Raw genomic sequence first — 22,079 nt, forward strand, 5'->3', positions numbered from 1 at the left:
TGTCTGTGTGTGTATACAGCAGGTACTTGAAGTTGGCGTTGGTACAGATGGTGTGTGTCTGTGTGTGTATACAGCAGGTACTTGAAGTTGGTACAGATGGTGTGTGTCTGTGTGTGTATACAGCAGGTACTTGAAGTTGGTAGAGATGGTGTGTGTCTGTGTGTATATACAGCAGGTACTTGAAGTTGGTACAGATGATGTGTGTCTTTGTGTGTATACAGCAGGTACTTGAAGTTGGTACAGATGGTGTGTGTCTGTGTGTGTATATACAGCAGGTACTTGACGTTGGCGTTGGTACAGATGATGTGTGTCTGTGTGTGTATACAGCAGGTACTTGATGTTGGTACAGATGGTGTGTGTCTGTGTGTGTGTACAGCAGGTACTTGGCGTTGGTACAGATGGTGTGTGTCTGTGTGTGTACAGCAGGTACTTGATGTTGGCGTTGGTACAGATGATGTGTGTCTGTGTGTGTATACAGCAGGTACTTGACGTTGGTACAGATGGTGTGTGTCTGTGTGTATATACAGCAGGTACTTGAAGTTGGTACAGATGATGTGTGTCTGTGTGTGTATACATCAGGTACTTGAAGTTGGTACAGATGGTGTGTGTCTGTGTGTGTATACAGCAGGTACTTGGCGTTGGTACAGATGGTGTGTGTCTGTGTGTGTATACAGCAGGTACTTGAAGTAGGCGTTGGTACAGATGGTGTGTGTCTGTGTGTGTATACAGCAGGTACTTGAAGTTGGTACAGATGGTGTGTGTCTGTGTGTGTATACAGCAGGTACTTGAAGTTGGTAGAGATGGTGTGTGTCTGTGTGTATATACAGCAGGTACTTGAAGTTGGTACAGATGATGTGTGTCTTTGTGTGTATACAGCAGGTACTTGAAGTTGGTACAGATGGTGTGTGTCTGTGTGTGTATATACAGCAGGTACTTGACGTTGGCGTTGGTACAGATGATGTGTGTCTGTGTGTGTATACAGCAGGTACTTGAAGTTGGCGTTGGTACAGATGGTGTGTGTCTGTGTGTGTATACAGCAGGTACTTGAAGTTGGCGTTGGTACAGATGGTGTGTGTCTGTGTGTGTATACAGCAGGTACTTGAAGTTGGCGTTGGTACAGATGGTGTGTGTCTGTGTGTATATACAGCAGGTACTTGAAGTTGGTACAGATGATGTGTGTCTGTGTGTATACAGCAGGTACTTGACGTTGGTACAGATGGTGTGTGTCTGTGTGTGTATACAGCAGGTACTTGATGTTGGTACAGATGGTGTGTGTCTGTGTGTATACAGCAGGTACTTGAAGTTGGCGTTGGTACAGATGATGTGTGTCTGTGTGTGTATACAGCAGGTACTTGATGTTGGTACAGATGGTGTGTGTCTGTGTGTGTGTACAGCAGGTACTTGGCGTTGGTACAGATGGTGTGTGTCTGTGTGTGTACAGCAGGTACTTGAAGTTGGCGTTGGTACAGATGGTGTGTGTCTGTGTGTATACAGCAGGTACTTGAAGTTGGCGTTGGTACAGATGGTGTGTGTCTGTGTGTGTATACAGCAGGTACTTGAAGTTGGCGTTGGTACAGATGGTGTGTGTCTGTGTGTGTATACAGCAGGTACTTGAAGTTGGCGTTGGTACAGATGGTGTGTGTCTGTGTGTGTATACAGCAGGTACTTGATGTTGGTACAGATTATGTGTGTCTGTGTGTGTATACAGCAGGTACTTGAAGTTGGCGTTGGTACAGATGGTGTGTGTCTGTGTGTGTATACAGCAGGTACTTGAAGTTGGCGTTGGTACAGATGGTGTGTGTCTGTGTGTGTATACAGCAGGTACTTGACGTTGGTACAGATGATGTGTGTCTGTGTGTGTATACAGAAGGTACTTGAAGTTGGCGTTGGTACAGATGATGTGTGTCTGTGTGTGTATACAGCAGGTACTTGACGTTGGTACAGATGGTGTGTGTCTGTGTGTATACAGCAGGTACTTGACGTTGGTACAGATGGTGTGTGTCTGTGTGTATACAGCAGGTACTTGACGTTGGTACAGATGGTGTGTGTCTGTGTGTGTATACAGCAGGTACTTGAAGTTGGTACAGATGGTGTGTGTCTGTGTGTGTATACAGCAGGTACTTGGCGTTGGTACAGATGGTGTGTGTCTGTGTGTGTATACAGCAGGTACTTGAAGTTGGCGTTGGTACAGATGGTGTGTGTCTGTGTGTGTATACAGCAGGTACTTGAAGTTGGTACAGATGGTGTGTGTCTGTGTGTGTATACAGCAGGTACTTGAAGTTGGTAGAGATGGTGTGTGTCTGTGTGTGTATACAGCAGGTACTTGACGTTGGCGTTGGTACAGATGGTGTGTGTCTGTGTGTGTATACAGCAGGTACTTGAAGTTGGCGTTGGTACAGATGGTGTGTGTCTGTGTGTGTATACAGCAGGTACTTGAAGTTGGTACAGATGGTGTGTGTCTGTGTGTGTATACAGCAGGTACTTGAAGTTGGTACAGATGATGTGTGTCTTTGTGTGTATACAGCAGGTACTTGAAGTTGGTACAGATGGTGTGTGTCTGTGTGTGTATACAGCAGGTACTTGAAGTTGGCGTTGGTACAGATGGTGTTTGTCTGTGTGTGTATACAGCAGGTACTTGAAGTTGGCGTTGGTACAGATGGTGTGTGTCTGTGTGTGTATACAGCAGGTACTTGAAGTTGGCGTTGGTACAGATGGTGTGTGTCTGTGTGTGTATACAGCAGGTACTTGAAGTTGGCGTTGGTACAGATGGTGTGTGTCTGTGTGTATATACAGCAGGTACTTGAAGTTGGTACAGATGATGTGTGTCTGTGTGTATACAGCAGGTACTTGACGTTGGTACAGATGGTGTGTGTCTGTGTGTATATACAGCAGGTACTTGATGTTGGTACAGATGGTGTGTGTCTGTGTGTGTATACAGCAGGTACTTGAAGTTGGCGTTGGTACAGATGATGTGTGTCTGTGTGTGTATACAGCAGGTACTTGATGTTGGTACAGATGGTGTGTGTCTGTGTGTGTGTACAGCAGGTACTTGGCGTTGGTACAGATGGTGTGTGTCTGTGTGTGTACAGCAGGTACTTGAAGTTGGCGTTGGTACAGATGGTGTGTGTCTGTGTGTATACAGCAGGTACTTGAAGTTGGCGTTGGTACAGATGGTGTGTGTCTGTGTGTATACAGCAGGTACTTGACGTTGGTACAGATGGTGTGTGTCTGTGTGTGTATACAGCAGGTACTTGAAGTTGGTACAGATTATGTGTGTCTGTGTGTGTATACAGCAGGTACTTGATGTTGGTACAGATGGTGTGTGTCTGTGTGTGTATACAGCAGGTACTTGATGTTGGTACAGATTATGTGTGTCTGTGTGTATATACAGCAGGTACTTGAAGTTGGTACAGATGATGTGTGTCTGTGTGTGTATACAGCAGGTACTTGAAGTTGGTACAGATGGTGTGTGTCTGTGTGTATACAGCAGGTACTTGACGTTGGTACAGATGATGTGTGTGTGTGTGTATACAGCAGGTACTTGACGTTGGCGTTGGTACAGATGATGTGTGTCTGTGTGTGTATACAGCAGGTACTTGACGTTGGCGTTGGTACAGATGATGTGTGTCTGTGTGTGTATACAGCAGGTACTTGAAGTTGGCGTTGGTACAGATGGTGTGTGTCTGTGTGTGTATACAGCAGGTATTTGACGTTGGCGTTGGTACAGATGGTGTGTGTCTGTGTGTGTATACAGCAGGTACTTGAAGTTGGTGTTGGTACAGATGGTGTGTGTCTGTGTGTGTATACAGCAGGTACTTGACGTTGGCGTTGGTACAGATGGTGTGTGTCTGTGTGTGTATACAGCAGGTACTTGAAGTTGACGTTGGTACAGATGATGTGTGTCTGTGTGTGTATACAGCAGGTACTTGAAGTTGGTACAGATGATGTGTGTCTGTGTGTGTATACAGCAGGTACTTGAAGTTGGTACAGATGATGTGTGTCTGTGTGTGTATACAGCAGGTACTTGGCGTTGGTACAGATGGTGTGTGTCTGTGTGTATATACAGCAGGTACTTGAAGTTGGTACAGATGATGTGTGTCTGTGTGTGTATACAGCACGTACTTGACGTTGGCGTTGGTACAGATGGTGTGTGTCTGTGTGTGTATACAGCAGGTACTTGAAGTTGGTACAGATGGTGTGTGTCTGTGTGTGTATACAGCAGGTACTTGACGTTGGCGTTGGTACAGATGGTGTGTGTCTGTGTGTGTATACAGCAGGTACTTGACGTTGGTACAGATGGTGTGTGTCTGTGTGTATATACAGCAGGTACTTGAAGTTGGTACAGATGATGTGTGTCTGTGTGTGTATACAGCAGGTACTTGAAGTTGGCGTTGGTACAGATGGTGTGTGTCTGTGTGTGTATACAGCAGGTACTTGAAGTTGGTACAGATTATGTGTGTCTGTGTGTGTATACAGCAGGTACTTGATGTTGGTACAGATGGTGTGTGTCTGTGTGTGTATACAGCAGGTACTTGATGTTGGTACAGATTATGTGTGTCTGTGTGTATATACAGCAGGTACTTGAAGTTGGTACAGATGATGTGTGTCTGTGTGTGTATACAGCAGGTACTTGACGTTGGCGTTGGTACAGATGATGTGTGTCTGTGTGTGTATACAGCAGGTACTTGAAGTTGGCGTTGGTACAGATGGTGTGTGTCTGTGTGTGTATACAGCAGGTACTTGACGTTGGCGTTGGTACAGATGGTGTGTGTCTGTGTGTGTATACAGCAGGTACTTGAAGTTGGTGTTGGTACAGATGGTGTGTGTCTGTGTGTGTATACAGCAGGTACTTGACGTTGGCGTTGGTACAGATGGTGTGTGTCTGTGTGTGTATACAGCAGGTACTTGAAGTTGACGTTGGTACAGATGATGTGTGTCTGTGTGTGTATACAGCAGGTACTTGAAGTTGGTACAGATGATGTGTGTCTGTGTGTGTATACAGCAGGTACTTGAAGTTGGTACAGATGATGTGTGTCTGTGTGTGTATACAGCAGGTACTTGGCGTTGGTACAGATGGTGTGTGTCTGTGTGTATATACAGCAGGTACTTGAAGTTGGTACAGATGATGTGTGTCTGTGTGTATATACAGCAGGTACTTGAAGTTGGTACAGATGATGTGTGTCTGTGTGTGTATACAGCACGTACTTGACGTTGGCGTTGGTACAGATGGTGTGTGTCTGTGTGTATATACAGCAGGTACTTGAAGTTGGTACAGATGATGTGTGTCTGTGTGTGTATACAGCACGTACTTGACGTTGGCGTTGGTACAGATGGTGTGTGTCTGTGTGTGTATACAGCAGGTACTTGAAGTTGGTACAGATGGTGTGTGTCTGTGTGTGTATACAGCAGGTACTTGACGTTGGCGTTGGTACAGATGGTGTGTGTCTGTGTGTGTATACAGCAGGTACTTGACGTTGGTACAGATGGTGTGTGTCTGTGTGTATATACAGCAGGTACTTGAAGTTGGTACAGATGATGTGTGTCTGTGTGTGTATACAGCAGGTACTTGAAGTTGGCGTTGGTACAGATGGTGTGTGTCTGTGTGTGTATACAGCAGGTACTTGAAGTTGGTACAGATGATGTGTGTCTGTGTGTGTATACAGCACGTACTTGACGTTGGCGTTGGTACAGATGATGTGTGTGTGTGTGTGTATACAGCAGGTACTTGACGTTGGCGTTGGTACAGATGATGTGTGTGTGTGTGTGTATACAGCACGTACTTGACGTTGGCGTTGGTACAGATGATGTACTCTATCTCCTCAGAGAAGGGGTTCTGGAAGGTGAAGGAGCTGGTCCTGATCCAGAGCCAGTCTCTGGTCTTGGACAGGAAGCGGAACATGACGGACAGCACCTGACCCTTCAGCTTGACCACCTGCTGGAAGCTGTCTCTCAGCAGACCCTGGTCCTCAGGGTGGGCCAGCTCCAAGACGTTCTTACCCAGCAGTTCCTGGCAAACACACACACACAGGCGCCAACACACACACACAGAAAAAGTTAGATCAAGCTTACAGCTGTCACACAATTTAAACACATACTGTATTCTGATACACTATGAAATGCGATGCTGGGTGTTTGTCCTACTCTAGCCCCAGGCTGTGAGTGAGGCCTACCTGAGGCTGGTAGCCCACTGTGGCCATGCAGCGGTGGTCTACGAAGGTAAAGAGGCCCTGGCAGTTGTGACGAGAGATGAACTCCACCGGAACGCTGATGCTGTTTATGTCTGTGTCGCTCGGGCAAGAGGTCACCTAGACAACAAGGGGAGAACAAGCGTCTGCAAGATGGTGGTTCCATGAGCCCATCCAAACATTGGACATTAAGTTGTCCCATCTTACCTGAAGTCTACCGATGGCGACTAGACAGTAGCGACTCCCCTGAATATTGTCTGCTTCCTCATCTGTTAGATTCACCCCTGAAATGCGCGCACGCAAACACACACACACATAGGACTCAGTATGCAGCAGTAGTGTATACATTGGATATATGCCGGGAAAGTGGAGTCGCAATTCAACGGCTCAGATACCAGACGTATGTGGCAGGGTCTACAGGAAATCACGGACTACAAGAAGAAAACCAGCCACGTCACAGACATCTTGCTTCCAGACAAACTAAACACCTTCTTTGCCCGCTTTGAAGATAATACAGTGCCACCGTCGCGGCCGACGTGAGTAAAATATTTAAACGTGTTAACTCTTGCAAGGCTGCTGGCCCAGATGGCATCCCTAGCCGGGTCCTCAGAGCATGCGCAGGTCAGCTGGCTGGTGTGTTTACGGACATATTTAATCGCTCCCTATCCCAGTCTGCTGTCCCCGCTTCAAGATGGCCACCATTGTTCCTGTACCCAAGAAGACAAAGATAACTGAACTAAATGCCTACCGTCCCGTAGCACTCACTTCTGTCATCATGAAGTGCTTTGAGAGACTAGTCAAGGATCATATCACCTCCACCTTACCGGCCACCCTAGACCCACTTCAGTATGCATACCGCCCCAACAGGTCCACAGACGATTCAATCGACATCACACTGCACACTGCCCCAAGAGGAATACCTATGTAAGAATGCTGTTCATTGACTACAGCTCAGCATTCAACACCATAGTACCCTCCAAGCTCACAATTAAGCTTGATGCCCTGGGTCTCAACCCCGCCCTGTGCAATTGGGTCCTGGACATTCTGACGGGCCGCCCCCAGGTGGTGAAGGTAGGAAACAACATCTCCACTTCGCTGACCCTCAACACTGGGGCCCCATAAGGGTGCGTGCTCAGCCCCCTCCTGTACTCCCTGTTCACCCACGACTGCGTGGCCATGCACGCCTCCAACTCAATTATCAAGTCTGCAGATGACACAACAGTAGTGGGCTTGATTACCAACAACGACGAGACGGCCTACAGGGAGGAGGTAAGAGCACTCGGAGTGTGGTGTCAGGAAAATAACCTCTCACTCAATGTCAACAAAACAAAGGAGATGATCGTGGACTTCGGGAAACAGCAGAGGGAGCACTACCTTATCCACATCAACGGGACTGCAGTGGAGAAGGTGGAAAGTTTTAAGTTCCTCGGCGTACACATCACAGACAAACTGAAATTGTCCACCCACACAGACAGCGTGGTGAAGAAGGCGCAACAGCGCCTCTTCAACCTCAGGAGGCTGAAGAAACTTGGCTTGTCATACAAAACACTGACAAACTTTTACAGATGCACAATCGAGAGCATCCTGTCGGGCTGCATCACCGCCTTGTACGGCAACTGCATTGCCCTCAACCGCAAGGCTCTCCAGAGGGTAGTGAGGTCTGCACAACGCATCACCGGGGGCAAACTACCTGCCCTCCATGACACCTAGAGCACCCGATGTCACAGGAAGGCCATAAAGATCATCAAGGACAACAACCACCTGAGCCACTGCCTGTTCACCCCGCTATCATCCAGAAGGCGAGGTCAGTACAGGTGCATCAAAGCTGGGACAGAGAGACTGAAAAACAGATTCTGTCTCAAGGCCATCAGACTGTTAAACAGCCATCACTAACTCAGAGAGGTTGCTGCTTACATTGAGACACAATCACTGGACATTTAATAAATGGATCACTACTCACTTTAAACAATGCCACTTTAAATAATGTCACTGCAATGATGTTTACATATCTTACATTACTCATCTCATATGTATATATTGTATTTTATACCATCTATTGCACCTTGCCTATGCCGCTCGGCCATCGCTCATCCCATCCATATAATTATATGTACATATTCTCATTTACCCCTTTAGATTGTGTGTATTAGGTAGTTGTTGGGGAATTGTTAGATTACTTGTTAGATATTACTGCACTGTCGGAACTAGAAGCACAAGCATTTCACTACACTCATAATAACATCTGCTAACCATGTGTATGTGACCAATAAAATTGTATTTGATATAAGAGCTAAGCCATAGGTTAGTTAGTTAGTTACCTGTGGGGGGCCAGGACTTGATGTATCCAGTGCAGTGGACCACCACATACTGAGGCTCCCCATCCTTGGGTGGACCCAGACCATTCCTACAGAGAAGAGCACTACCAGTCAAGGCATAGTTCACTATACATTGTATTCGGGAAAGTATTCAGACATCTTGACTTTTTCCACATTTTATTAAGTTAAAGCCTTTTTCCTCATCAATCTACACACAATACCCACCAATGACAAAGCAAAAACACGTTTTCAGACATGTTTGCAAATTTATAAAAAAATGAAATATGACATTCACATAAGCAATCAGACCATTTACTCAGTTGTTGAAGCACCTTTGGCAGCAATTAGAGCCCAGAGTCTTCTTGGGTATGACGCTACAAGCTTGGCACACCTGTATGAGGGGAGTTTCTCCCATTCTTCTCTGGAGATCGCCTCAAACCCTGTCAGGTTGGATGGGGAACATCGCTGACCAGATCTTTTCATGTTTCTCCAAAGATGTTCGATCGGGTTCAAGTCCGGGCTCTGGCTGGGCCACTCAAGGACATTCAGAAACTTGTCCCGAAGCCACTCCTGCGTTGTCTTGGCTGTGTGCTTAGGGTCGTCGTCCTGTTGGAAGGTGAACCTTCGCCGCAGTCTGAGCTCTTTGGAGCAGGTTTTCATCAAGGATCTCTCTGTACTTTGCGGCGTTCATCTTTGCCTCGATCCTGACTAGTCTCGTAATCCCTGCCGTTGAAAAACATCCCCACAGTATGCTACCACCACAATGCTTCACCGTGGGGATGGTGCAGTCAGGTCCTCCAGACCTGACACTTGGCATTCAGGCCAAAGAGTTCAATATTGGTTTCATCAGACCAGACAATCTTGTTTCTCATGGTCTGAGAGTCATTTAAATGCCTTTTGGCAAACTCCAAGCAGACTGTCATGAGCCTTATACTGAGGAGTGGCTTCCGTCTAGCCACTCTACCATAAATACCTGATTAGTGGAGTGCTGCAGAGATGGCTGTCCTTCTGGAAGGTTCTCCCATCTCCAAAGATGAACTCTGGAGCTCTATCAGAGTGACCGTCGGGCTCTTGGTCACCTCCCTGACAAAGGCCCTTCTCCCCCGATTGGTCAGTTTGGCAGGGCAGCCAGCTCTAGGAAGAGTCTCGGTGGTTCCAAACTTCTTCCATCCAAGAATGATGGATGCCACTGTGCTCTTGTGGAACTTCAATGCTGCAGAAATATTTTGTTACCTTTCCCCAGATCTGTCTCTGGTACCTCTATAGACAATTCCTTCAACAACGTGGCCTGAATTTTGCTCTGACATGCACTGTCAACTGTGGGACCTTTTATAGACAGGTGTGTGCCTTTCCAAATCATGTCCAATCAACTGAATTTACCGTAGATGGACTCCAATCAAGTTGTAGAAACATCTCAACAATGATCAATGGAAACAGGAGCTCAATTTCGAGTCTCATAGCAAAGGGTCTGAATACTTATGTAAATAAGGTATTTGTTTTTTTATTTATAATAAATGTGCAAACATTTATAAAAACCTGTTTTCGATTTGTCATTATGGTATTGTGTGTAGATTTATGAGGAAAATGTGTATTTAATACATTTTAAAACAAGGATGTAACATAACAGAATGTGGAAAAGTCAAGGGGTCTGAATACTTGCACTTTTTACAGTAAAATATATAAGAATTATCTCACCTGTTCCTGCTCCGCAGGAAATTCAATCTGTTCATAGACATGGGCTCCACTGGACACGAACCACATCTACAAACACACACATTTCAGAATACACACTCCCAACACAGGTGCATACAGCCATATACACATGCAAGCTCATCACACACACCTCATCCTACATATGAAGGATCGTCTGGCTCCCATACACATCCTGACGGAGGACTGCTGTCCCTCCTTCTTAACTGTTCCTGTCTTCAGGTCTAACATCCTCCCTGAGAAAGAGAGAAGGGTCGTTACTCACAGTCATTAGTGTTGTGTGTGTCTCTCCTCCTGTATTATATCTCTATGTAGTAGAGAGCTGCTCCTGTAGTTCATCTGTACCATCTGTATTATAACTCTCTGTAGTAGAGAGCTGCTCCTGTAGTTCATCTGTACCACCTGTATTATAACTCTCTGCAGTACAGAGCTGCTCCTGTAGTTCATCTGTACCACCTGTATTATAACTCTCTGTAGTACAGAGCTGCTCCTGTAGTTCATCTGTACCACCTGTATTATAACTCTCTGTAGTACAGAGCTGCTCCTGTAGTTCATCTATACCACCTGTATTATAACTCTCTGCAGTACAGAGCTGCTCCTGTAGTTCATCTGTACCACCTGTATTATAACTCTCTGTAGTACAGAGCTGCTTCTGTAGTTCATCTGTACAACCTGTATTATAACTCTCTGCAGTACAGAGCTGCTTCTGTAGTTCATCTGTACCACCTGTAATATAACTCTCTGCAGTAGACAGCTGCTCCTGTAGTTCATCTGTACCACCTGTATTATAACTCTCTGCAGTACAGAGCTGCTCCTGTAGTTCATCTGTACCACCTGTATTATAACTCTCTGCAGTACAGAGCTGCTCCTGTAGTTTATCTGTACCACCTGTATTATAACTCTCTGTAGTAGAGAGCTGCTCCTGTAGTTCATCTGTACCACCTCAGCTGCTCCTGTAGTTCATCTGTACAACCTGTATTATAACTCTCTGCAGTAGAGAGCTGCTCCTGTAGTTCATCTGTACCACCTGTATTATAACTCTCTGTAGTACAGAGCTGCTCCTGTAGTTCATCTGTACAACCTGTATTATAACTCTCTGTAGTACAGAGCTGCTCCTGTAGTTCATCTGTACCACCTGTATTATAACTCTCTGCAGTAGAGAGCTGCTCCTGTAGTTCATCTGTACCACCTGTATTATAACTCTCTGTAGTACAGAGCTGCTCCTGTAGTTCATCGGTACCACCTGTAATATAACTCTCTGTAGTAGAGCTGCTCCTGTAGTTCATCTGTACCACCTGTATTATAACTCTCTGTAGTAGAGAGCTGCTCCTGTAGTTCATCTGTACCACCTGTATTATAACTCTCTGTAGTAGAGAGCTGCTCCTGTAGTTCATCTGTACCACCTGTATTATAACTCTCTGCAGTACAGAGCAGCTCCTGTAGTTCATCTGTACCACCTGTATTCTAACTCTCTGCAGTAGAGATCTGCTCCTGTAGTTCATCTGTACCACCTGTATTATAACTCTCTGTAGTACAGAGCTGCTCCTGTAGTTCATCTGTACCACCTGTATTATAACTCTCTGCAGTACAGAGCTGCTCCTGTAGTTCATCTGTACCACCTGTATTATAACTCTCTGTAGTACAGAGCTGCTCCTGTAGTTCATCTGTACCACCTGTATTATAACTCTCTGTAGTACAGAGCTGCTCCTGTAGTTCATCTGTACCACCTGTATTATAACTCTCTGTAGTACAGAGCTGCTCCTGTAGTTCATCTGTACCACCTGTATTATAACTCTCTGTAGTACAGAGCTGCTCCTGTAGTTCATCTGTACAACCTGTATTATAACTCTCTGCAGTACAGAGCTGCTCCTGTAGTTCATCTGTACCACCTGTATTATAACTCTCTGCAGTAGAGATCTGCTCCTGTAGTTCATCTGTACAACCTGTATTATAACTCTCTGCAGTACAGAGCTGCTCCTGTAGTTCATCTGTACCACCTGTATTATAACTCTCTGTAGTACAGAGCTGCTCCTGTAGTTCATCTGTACAACCTGTATTATAACTCTCTGCAGTACAGAGCTGCTCCTGTAGTTCATCTGTACCACCTGTATTATAACTCTCTGCAGTACAGAGCAGCTCCTGTAGTTCATCTGTACCACCTGTATTCTAACTCTCTGTAGTAGAGAGCTGCTCCTGTAGTTCATCTGTACCACCTGTATTATAACTCTCTGTAGTAGAGAGCTGCTCCTGTAGTTCATCTGTACCACCTGTATTATAACTCTCTGTAGTACAGAGCTGCTCCTGTAGTTCATCTGTACCACCTGTATTATAACTCTCTGTAGTACAGAGCTGCTCCTGTAGTTCATCTGTACCACCTGTGTGTACCTGTATTGTTATTCTCTGCAGTAGAGAGCTGCTCTCGTAGTTTGTCTCCGTCGTCCGGGTGGAGCTGGTCGTAGAGTGAGGAGCCTAGCCAGTCGGTCTGTGATTGGTTAAGAACAGGGGTCAGGGAGTCTGACACGTAGACGACCCGTCCACTCTCACACGACACCACAAACAGGAAGCCATCAGCAGCTTCCAGGATCAGGTGTTTCAGCTCCTACAAAGAGAGGGATGGGGGAGAGAGAGAGGAAAGGAGAGGTAGAGGAGAGAGAGAACGATGGAGGGAGAGATGACATGGAAGATACACTCAGTTATTATTGTGCAACAAACACATATGATAAAATTTTTCCCTTTTCATCCCTCAGTCCCCTCTCCCCCCTTTCCGTCCTCCCTCTCTTTCTCTAACCTGGTCGGTGAGGAAGGATGGTTTGTATGTCCCGTCTGCTGCAGTGTTGCCGCTCCCTCTCAGAGACTTCATGTGGGACACGGCCATGCGCAGGATGGTCAGCTTATCTGGTTTCCGTGCCAACGCGCTACAGGTGGGAACCATGTCCGACAGCTCTGTGATGTAAGCAGTCATCTTGTTCCTCCGCCGCCGCTCAATCTCACTGTGGTTCTCCCTGGAGCGAGGGAATGAGGGAGGAGAGGAAGAGAGGAGAGTAGGAAGGACAGAGATGGGGTAGAGATGGGAGAGCAGGGGGAGGAGCGACAGACATGGAGTAGGAGGAGGGACAGGGATAGGGTAGAGATGGGGAGAAATAGGAAGGGCAGAGAGGAAGAGGTAGAGGAGGGACGGGGGAGGAGAGAAAGAGGGAGGGATATAAATGGGAAGAGATGGGCAGGTAGGTGGACAACATGGAGTAGAGTTTAGTGTTGGCGTAACCAAATTATATTTTCAGATTAGCATGAGATAGGAGGAACAAGCATGGATTGATAAATATAACAAGGAGTGAATGATCCATCAATAGGATAGATAAATGTAGAGATCGAGATAGAGAGAACCTGGTCTTTCAAAGCGAGACGGAGTGATAGAGGAGAGGAAGTGCTGAAAGAAAAAGACTTCAGAGATCCTGAGAGAGAGAAGCAGAGAGGGAAGGAGGGAGAGAAAGGGGTTGTGCTCAGAAGAAAGGGATTGATAGGAGTGAACAGGTGTCCCTGAGCTCAGGGGTTAGTAGTAGTGACAAGAATCACAGTGGTGTGATAGGGATTCTGGTGGCTCGGGATGTGTGCATGCAGAATATCTGTATTATACACACGCACAAACACGCACCAACAACCTCCTTATTCTACCTGGCAAATCGCTCTTTGTCTCCTCCTCCTCCGTCGTCATCACACCTGGTCAAAGACAGAGAAGAAGATCTGTCATCAAAACAACCAACACAATACAGTCAGATCAGATAGAGAGGGAGAGAGATGAGAGAGCAAGAAAGAGCGAGACAGGTGTCAGTCCTACCTGAAGAGCTTGCTTCCATCATCATCATCATCATCGAAGTCTGGCCTGTGAGGAAGTAGACAGAATCCATGTTTGTAAAGTTAACACCAAAGAATGGATCAACAAATTATCGGTGTGATTCTGATTCTGCACCTATGGACAACTTCTACCCTGTGCTGTCATAGCTATACCCTGTGCTGTCTGTTAAAGTTATGTGACATAGTGATTGACTGATTCATTGGCATTGTATACTATACTCACGCAGCTCGCCTCTTATTGGACCCTTTTGGCACAACAGCACTGCTGCTTGCCTGGGCCCCACCGGCTCCCAAACCCAGAGAATCATCTGGTATGTCTGCCACACACACAGACAGACAGACAGACAGAGATAAATTATGCAACGTAACGTTACACGATGCTACAAGTGTATCCACTTCAGTAACACAACTGTTTGTTTCATTTATTTAGCCATAAACATATCTACCGGGACATATGTTGTTCCAGACAGCCATGTAGCACACCTGAGTCAACTAACGTTAATCAACCAATCGTAAGAATTGATTAGACGAATAAAATGAAGGTGTGTGAATGCTGGATTGAACCATGCACCATGTAGCTCTCCAAGCCAGAGCGTGTGACCACAGCAGTTGTGAGTAGAGCTAGCTATTGCCTCTCTGGTAATGAAACTGGCTACGCGTTAACTTACCTGGCCACAAAGCTAGCTAGCTAACAAATACTGTAGCTACAACTAACTCGCTAGCTATGCTAAGCCAAGCAGAACAAGCTAACTGTTATCTGGCCAAAAAAGCTAATCGTTCGTTCAAAATAACACTTGTTTTGATGAAATATCGACACAAACTAGCTAGATAGTTAACTAGCTAACTTATCTGAGCATAACCTACACAAGTCTGTCACCTAGCAAGCTAGCTAAAAATGATTACTAGCTAACTAGCTAAGCTAACATGGCGAGTTGGCTACATTAACCTCAGGTCATGCCAGCTAAATGTAAGACAAGTTATTTGCCAAGGTTGGTAGCTAACTTGCTAACTACGATTTTGCAAGAAAGACAGAAACGTCAATAGCTAGCTAAGTAGCTAGCTAGCTAAATTATTCAAGTCAAATGTCAAAGTCAAATATCTAGTTAGTTTGCTTTCGCTGGCCAGTTAGCTTAGCCCCAGCTGAGCTATCTAGCTCCATAATGCTGTCATCAGACGCAATCGGGAGAAAGTGACAGATTCGGTCAAAGGGCCATGGATCGCCAATTTTCCACCTGCATTATCACCTGTAACATTTGAACTTATTTCCACAAGCGTAAAACTTTACTGTACCTGGGTTAGAAGAGTCCATGTCCGGGTTGAATAACATAAACAAACCAAATTACAGTAAACTGCGGAAATTTCCTCTGTCCACAATCCTATTTCCTCTCAGATTTACCGATTTATCAGCAAATAAAGAGGCGACGTCATGACTCGTGTTTCTTCATCATCAGCCAGTGGGGGAAATTACTAAATAAGAACGAAAGTATCTATTTCCCTGTCCCTTTTCCTGTTTTCCCCGTTAAAAAAACCATCTAGATCCAAGATGGCGTTCACGGCTAACAGCAATAACTGTATAGGCCCCCAAGACTGCTCTAGCTATGTAACACTTTTCTTCAATCACTAGCGGGATACAAGTGACATCCAATAAGAAGGCAACCCCAATGTTTGACCACTTACACAGAATCACAGGCCAGAACCATCTCTATAAAATGTTATTTGAGTCAAAGCAAGATCTTAACCTTTAAGATTATTTGAGTGATATGTTATACTCACATTATAATGTAATTTTGTATTATAATGTAATAAACCTACTACTCCTTTTTCAGAAACGTATTGTATGTGTGTACACTAAAATAAGTGCACAATATACAATCCCCGTGTTTATAGAAGGTTATAGGCCTCAGTACCTAAACCAAGACATAGGAAACCAATAGATACTCCCCCCTTATCCATCAGTGAGGAGAACTTCATAATTGGAGTGTGTAAAACAAACATTGGAGTAAACAGGTTTGGCGTAGTGATTCATGATCGTTGTTTTTATTATTAATGATAATACTTAAGCATCATAATACAAACAAAAAAATAACACTGTAATTACATGACTGTTCTTTTTCCAAAGCGACGGGGGAAGAGAGGAAGATTGGTCAAGGTTAGTACAAATGAACGAGGGTTGGAATGGGGATGTGAAAGGCTGTGAGGGGAGGATCTCAGAATAAGGGAGGAGGAGGAGATGGATGAGTAGAAGGAGTGGGGGACATATGGAACAATAAGAAGGAAAAGAAAGAGGGAGAAAGGATGAATGAGGATGAGAGGAACTGAAGAAGGTAGAAAGGTGAGAGGGTAGGCTATCCCATACATTACAGATAAGGCACTTAACATACAACAACAATTGAAAATATATAATGATAAAAATACAATACTTCCATTGTTCCATTTATCATACTTTTGCTTACTGAGCAATTGAGTTGCTAAAATCCAAACTCAAGAAAAATCCAAACTTTTCTGAAACAATGATGTCAAACATGAAACATGACTGTAAACCTGTTTCTCATAGGAATCATACCTCAAATCACTCTAAAATAACAAAAAAACACATACCACACACACGGGATAATCTATCTGCCCTAAATAAAGCCTAAATTACAATGGCCCTTTCCAGTCTCCTGAGAAGAAATGTCCTGTTCTGACCAACCAATCCAGGCCCCCGATGAATATCCATCATGAGGCATGATATCATCAGTGTGTGTTAGGATTCTACTGGATCATTGTGCCCAGAAACAGATTGAACTGGACTGGACCAAACCAAACTGGCATTCAACTCTGCAAACATTTGCAGAAAACTTTCATCCTTACAAGGTCATTGTTGGAAGAAAGAGTACACAATCAAGTGTTTTCAATAGAATAGAACAGTTCGCTCCTGTTGTCAAACATTCTTGGTGAATTGGATTGTTGGTGGGCGCTCAGAGTTGGGAGCTTCATAATCGTTAGCGGAGTTGAATGCATCTCTAGTCGATGACATGCGTCATACCACACTGGAATGAAACCACAACTGGTCCATACTGGTCTTAACTGGTCTAGACTGGAAAACAGTTAAAATATTTATTTAAAAAAAAATATATATATATTCTATCATTCTATTTGGGATCCTGACTGGCTGGACTGTTGTTGTTTTTTTGCCTTTACATTTACAATGGCAATTTTTGTTTTTGCAAAAACTATTGAAATATACTGAAAATAAAGTTCTGCCTGTGTGACCTTGGTAAGATGTCAATGATATTCAGAAGATATACTGAATTAGTCACGCACATACAGAGCAAAAACATGATAAAACTGTTTGATAAAAAGTATTTTCCTCTCCAATGTCAACGGAGAGTGTCTACAGACAGAGCGTTACCACTGGCACATAAACATGAATCAGCAGAGGAAGGAGAGCATCATTCAGAATCAGCAGAATCTCAATATACCCAAAAAACGATTTAACACTTCGTTTGAAGGACTGCTTATAAGCTGCTTATAAACATGATTACATCGTTTATTAACCAGTTAAACCAGTTATTCTCATGAAACCAGTTTTAAAATGTCTGGAACAAATTGAATTACAAAACTATGATGCATCTGCAAAAAACTATCATTCTGAGGACTAAGATGCCTAGTTTTAGGGGAAAGTGTCATGTAAAAAAAATAAAAAATACATTTTCATTACTGAAATGCGTCCTGATTAAATTCATAATTTTATAAAAATACATCTTTAGAAAAACCTAACTTATTTAAATAAAACAAAATATGTTGCTGTAGTTTGTCCATAAATTATAAAAATGGTATACTAGTTGAAGTTTACATTAAACTATAATATTTATTACATACAAGCAGTGTCTGTGGATATGTCTCGTTACCATTTTTTTCAAGTTCCTATAAAACTCCTGTTTTTAAATAAACATTTCTTCACCCATGATGCATCATCTAGAGTAGTCCTTAGAAAACAGCTAAAGAGCTCAAATTGGGGAAAAGTCTGATTTAAATTTTATAATAATTGTCATTTAAAATATTTGTATTTTCAGTGTCATATTTAACTCAGGCATTTTCATTAGGGGAGCAATGTTAAAAAAAATATTATAAATATTGATAACTTTTTTGGACTTCAAAAACGAATGAGAATTTTGTGAAAATGTTGGTAGAATGCATAATATCTGATCAAAAACGAATACTAATTATGAAATAGATACATATAGATCCTAATCTCAGTTATTCAAGAGGACATTTTGTGTAAAATTACTAAATGTATTTGTTTTTACAGTTTCGTGAGAATTACCCGTGTGTGTGTGTGTGTGTGTGTGTGTGTGTGTTATTAATGGACTATAATAACAGGTCCATGCCAATTAATGTAGTATATCCAAAATTGTGTGTGTGATTGAGTGTTTGTAATGTAGTACAGTGTATCTATCCACAGGCACAGGTCTACCTGTAGTTCTCAGGCTTTAGGAATGCCTTTCCTTCTCCTTCATCCATTTTCCCTACCACTCTCTCCCTTTCCCCTTCCCTCCATCTCTCCCACTCTGCTGAGTGAGGGATGTGAATTCTTCACACTCTTACTTTCGGGAACACGTTTTCATTACTCCGTCTTGCGGTGGTTGTTGTGAGCGGCGTGACCATTCTGCACCGCGCCTTTCTTCTCCACCCCCTCCTCTTCCTCCCCTGACTCGTCTGTCTCTTCTTTATCGCTCCTCTCGTCCTCCACCTTTTCCTGAAGCGAAAGAAAGAGAGGTGTGTTTAGAAACATGTCATCCGTCCAGAGACATTACTTTTCCTTTCCGCAAACTGAACCCAAACCAGACTGCTGCTCTTTATCAGCTGGGCTTTCCAACACATATCAACGTGTGATTTCTGAATAAACTTTCTCTCTCCTCCACCCAACCCTCCTCTCCCAGTCTCTCTCCCCCTCCACCCACCCCTCCTCTCCCAGTCTCTCTCCTCCTCTACCCACCCTCCTCTACCCACCCCTCCTCTCCCAGTCTCTCTCCTCCTCTACCCACCCCTCCTCTCCTAGTCTCTCTCCTCCACCCACCCCTCCTCTCCCAGTCTCTCTCCTCCACCCACCCCTCCTCTCCTAGTCTCTCTCCCTCACCCACCCCTCCTCTCCCAGTCTCTCTCCTCCACCCACCCCTCCTCTCCTAGTCTCTCTCCTCCACCCACCCCTCCTCTCTCAGTCTCTCTCCTCCACCAACCCCTCCTCTCCTAGTCTCTCCTCCACCCACCCCTCCTCTCCCAGTCTCTCTCCTCCTCTACCCACCCCTCCTCTCCCAGTCTCTCTCCTCCACCCACCCCTCCTCTCCTAGTCTCTCTCCTCCACCCACCCCTCCTCTCCCAGTCTCTCTCCTCCACCCATCCCTCCTCTCCCAGTCTCTCTCCTCCACCCACCCCTCCCCTCCCAGTCTCTCTCCTCCTCCACCCACCCCTCCTCTCCCAGTCTCTCTCCTCCTCTACCCACCCCTCCTCTCCCAGTCTCTCTCCTCCACCCACCCCTCCTCTCCTAGTCTCTCTCCTCCACCCACCCCTCCTCTCCCAGTCTCTCTCCTCCACCCACCCCTCCTCTCCCAGTCTCTCTCCTCCACCCACCCCTCCTCTCCTAGTCTCTCTCCTCCACCCACCCCTCCTCTCCCAGTCTCTCTCCTCCACCCATCCCTCCTCTCCCAGTCTCTCTCCTCCACCCATCCCTCCTCTCCCAGTCTCTCTCCTCCACCCACCCCTCCTCTCCTAGTCTCTCTCCTCCACCCACCCCTCCTCTCCCAGTCTCTCTCCTCCACCCACCCCTCCTCTCCCAGTCTCTCTCCTCCACCCAACCCTCCTCTCCCAGTCTCTCTCCTCCACCCACCCCTCCTCTCCTAGTCTCTCTCCTCCACCCACCCCTCCTCTCTCAGTCTCTCTCCTCCACCCACCCCTCCTCTCCTAGTCTCTCTCCTCCACCCACCCCTCCTGTCCTAGTCTCTCTCCTCCACCCACCGCTCCTCTCCCAGTCTCTCTCCTCCACCCACCCTTCCTCTCCCAGTCTCTCTCCTCCACCCACCCTTCCTCTCCCAGTCTCCCAGTGTTGTTTGGGTGTGTGTGTGTCGTGTTGTCAGAGTGTGTGTAGTGTTGTCAGGGTGTGTAGTGTTGTCAGAGTGTGTGTAGTGTTGTCAGGGTGTGTAGTGTTGTCAGAGGGTGTGTCGTGTTGTCAGAGTGTGTGCAGTGTTGTCAGGGTGTGTAGTGTTGTCAGAGGGTGTGTCGTGTTGTCAGAGTGTGTGCAGTGTTGTCAGGGTGTGTAGTGTTGTCAGAGGGTGTGTCGTGTTGTCAGAGGGTGTGTAGTGTTGTCAGAGTGTGTGCAGTGTTGTCAGAGTGTGTGTAGTGTTGTCAGGGTGTGTAGTGTTGTCAGAGTGTGTGTAGTGTTGTCAGGGTGTGTAGTGTTGTCAGAGGGTGTGTCATGTTGTCAGAGTGTGTGCAGTGTTGTCAGGGTGTGTAGTGTTGTCAGGGTGTGTAGTGTTGTCAGAGGGTGTGTGTGTGTAGTATTGACAGGGTGGGTGTGTGTGTGTAGTGTTGTCAGGGTGTGTAGTGTTGTCAGAGGGTGTGTAGTGTTGTCAGGGTGTGTAGTGTTGTCAGGGTGTGTGTCGTGTTGTCAGAGTGTGTGCAGTGTTGTCAGGGTGTGTGTGCAGTGTTGTGTACATACATCGCTGCTCAGGAAGCGGACGGCCATACGCAGAATGAGGATGGCCCAGAAGATATGGAGACACTGCAGCACCATCATAAGGAAATTCAGGAAGTAGTATCCAAAGAACGGAGAGTACATAGTCATTGGATAAATGTACGTAGAATAAATGATGCTGAGAGAGAGAGGAGAGGGGGGGTAAGAAGAGTGAATAACATCAGTAACAACCAACAGACATGCTAATCAGAATTTGTTGTTAACTGACTTGCCTAGTTAAATAAAGGTTACATAAATAAAACAATCAGAATGGGTGTGAAAGATACAGATCATTGGTGAGTGGTGGGAGTGTTCAGGTGTCATCTCACTAGAAGGGGAAGATATAAAGTCTAGTGAAGATGAAGACGGTAGCGAAGAGGAAGAAGACGTAGTTACTGGTGTTTCTCCATCCAGCATAGATGAATATCTTAGCGGACTATCAGAGAGAGAGAGGGAGAGAGAGAAAGGTTGTTGTTGTTAGAAAATAATTGTAATGTCATATTTCTTCCACCAGGTGGCAGTACTAAATCTCTCCATATCTCCACTTCTCCAAAATCAGTAGTACTTTGTCCGCTTCCTGGTTTATCAAATAAAATGGGACTTCCTTGTGGGTGATTCCCCTGTGGGCCCCACCTACAAACCACATGTGCAAACTGTAAGTTGTATTGGATAACAGCAACTACTAAATCACCATAGTATTATTGTGTTTATTATCGTGTCATGGCAGGGATATTATTATCATGTTATGTTGGTGACCCAGCTGTCCTGTAATTGGTTGTACCTCCAGTAAATAGTCGGAGGAGTCGTGCAGCAGCATGATGAGCGTGCCCGCTCTGATGTAGTTGACACACCAGGAGAAACTGATGAGGAAGATGGTGGCCATATGGTGAACCATCTGCTCCTTAAAGTCCTACAGAGAGGAAGGGAGGGAGAGAAAGAGAGAAATGCAGAGAGGGAGAGAGAGAAGGTTAGAGTTTGTGTTTTGTTACCTTGATAACATGATAACATTCTGATCCTTCACACACACACCTGCACGCATGCACACGCATGCACACGCACACACACACACGCACACACACTATAGTAAATCATGCCAGAGGGCCATCACGTGATATTTAGCAGGTACACACTGTCTGTACTGACCTGACCCTAGTGGAGTAGAGTCCACTGACCATCTCCCCTTTAACCTCCGGCTCCACACACACAAACACGTCATATCAGTCTAATGTCCACCTCCTGCAGTTGCCCCCTGGCCCCTTTCCCTATACACACTGACACTTACATCAGTGTCATGACAGTAACCCC

At 45.3% G+C, this 22,079-nt stretch overlaps 2 protein-coding genes and 2 long non-coding RNA genes across 12 annotated transcripts in view; 2 read left to right on the forward strand and 2 right to left on the reverse strand.

The window, feature by feature from the left end:
• LOC129841864 (aryl hydrocarbon receptor nuclear translocator-like) overlaps positions 1-15,709 on the reverse strand; it is a 39,296-nt gene extending 23,587 nt beyond the window's left edge. For 2 of the 7 annotated variants that reach the window (XM_055910197.1, XM_055910196.1), the window contains exons 1-12: positions 15,353-15,709; positions 14,286-14,379; positions 14,046-14,090; positions 13,883-13,927; positions 12,999-13,212; positions 12,596-12,809; positions 10,344-10,446; positions 10,196-10,261; positions 8,504-8,589; positions 6,393-6,469; positions 6,171-6,305; positions 5,781-6,007 (exon numbers count right to left, since the gene is read on the reverse strand). In XM_055910197.1, coding sequence (XP_055766172.1) covers positions 5,781-6,007; positions 6,171-6,305; positions 6,393-6,469; positions 8,504-8,589; positions 10,196-10,261; positions 10,344-10,446; positions 12,596-12,809; positions 12,999-13,212; positions 13,883-13,927; positions 14,046-14,090; positions 14,286-14,379; positions 15,353-15,389 — 1,343 coding nt within the window. In that variant the 5' untranslated portion in view covers positions 15,390-15,709. Of the gene's footprint in view, positions 1-5,780; positions 6,008-6,170; positions 6,306-6,392; positions 6,470-8,503; positions 8,590-10,195; positions 10,262-10,343; positions 10,447-12,595; positions 12,810-12,998; positions 13,213-13,594; positions 13,663-13,862; positions 13,928-14,045; positions 14,091-14,285; positions 14,380-14,508; positions 15,301-15,352 lie in introns of those variants that run through there. The other 5 variants (XM_055910200.1, XM_055910199.1, XM_055910198.1 and 2 more) reach the window with 4 other exon arrangements.
• Positions 1,278-3,251, forward strand: LOC129841873 (uncharacterized). 2 transcript variants are annotated; one of them, XR_008757417.1, is made up of 4 exons: positions 1,278-1,348; positions 1,871-1,925; positions 2,320-2,374; positions 3,199-3,251. It is a non-coding gene; the product is annotated as an uncharacterized LOC129841873 (long non-coding RNA). The 2 variants fall into 2 exon arrangements; XR_008757418.1 differs by lacking the exons at positions 1,278-1,348; positions 1,871-1,925 and adding an exon at positions 1,759-1,821.
• Positions 4,378-5,423, forward strand: LOC129841877 (uncharacterized). The gene is made up of 4 exons (XR_008757423.1): positions 4,378-4,430; positions 4,578-4,681; positions 4,957-5,005; positions 5,361-5,423. It is a non-coding gene; the product is annotated as an uncharacterized LOC129841877 (long non-coding RNA).
• A 361-nt stretch (positions 15,710-16,070) lies between the features above and the next one.
• Positions 16,071-22,079, reverse strand: part of LOC129841866 (ceramide synthase 2-like) — a 48,077-nt gene continuing 42,068 nt past the window's right edge. For both annotated transcript variants that reach the window (XM_055910211.1, XM_055910212.1), the window contains exons 8-11: positions 21,556-21,684; positions 21,104-21,210; positions 20,760-20,913; positions 16,071-18,803 (exon numbers count right to left, since the gene is read on the reverse strand). In XM_055910211.1, coding sequence (XP_055766186.1) covers positions 18,672-18,803; positions 20,760-20,913; positions 21,104-21,210; positions 21,556-21,684 — 522 coding nt within the window. In that variant the 3' untranslated portion in view covers positions 16,071-18,671. The remainder of the gene's footprint in view (positions 18,804-20,759; positions 20,914-21,103; positions 21,211-21,555; positions 21,685-22,079) is intronic.

This window comes from Salvelinus fontinalis, unplaced genomic scaffold, assembly GCF_029448725.1.
Source record: "Salvelinus fontinalis isolate EN_2023a unplaced genomic scaffold, ASM2944872v1 scaffold_0002, whole genome shotgun sequence".
Taxonomy (NCBI): domain Eukaryota; kingdom Metazoa; phylum Chordata; class Actinopteri; order Salmoniformes; family Salmonidae; genus Salvelinus; species Salvelinus fontinalis.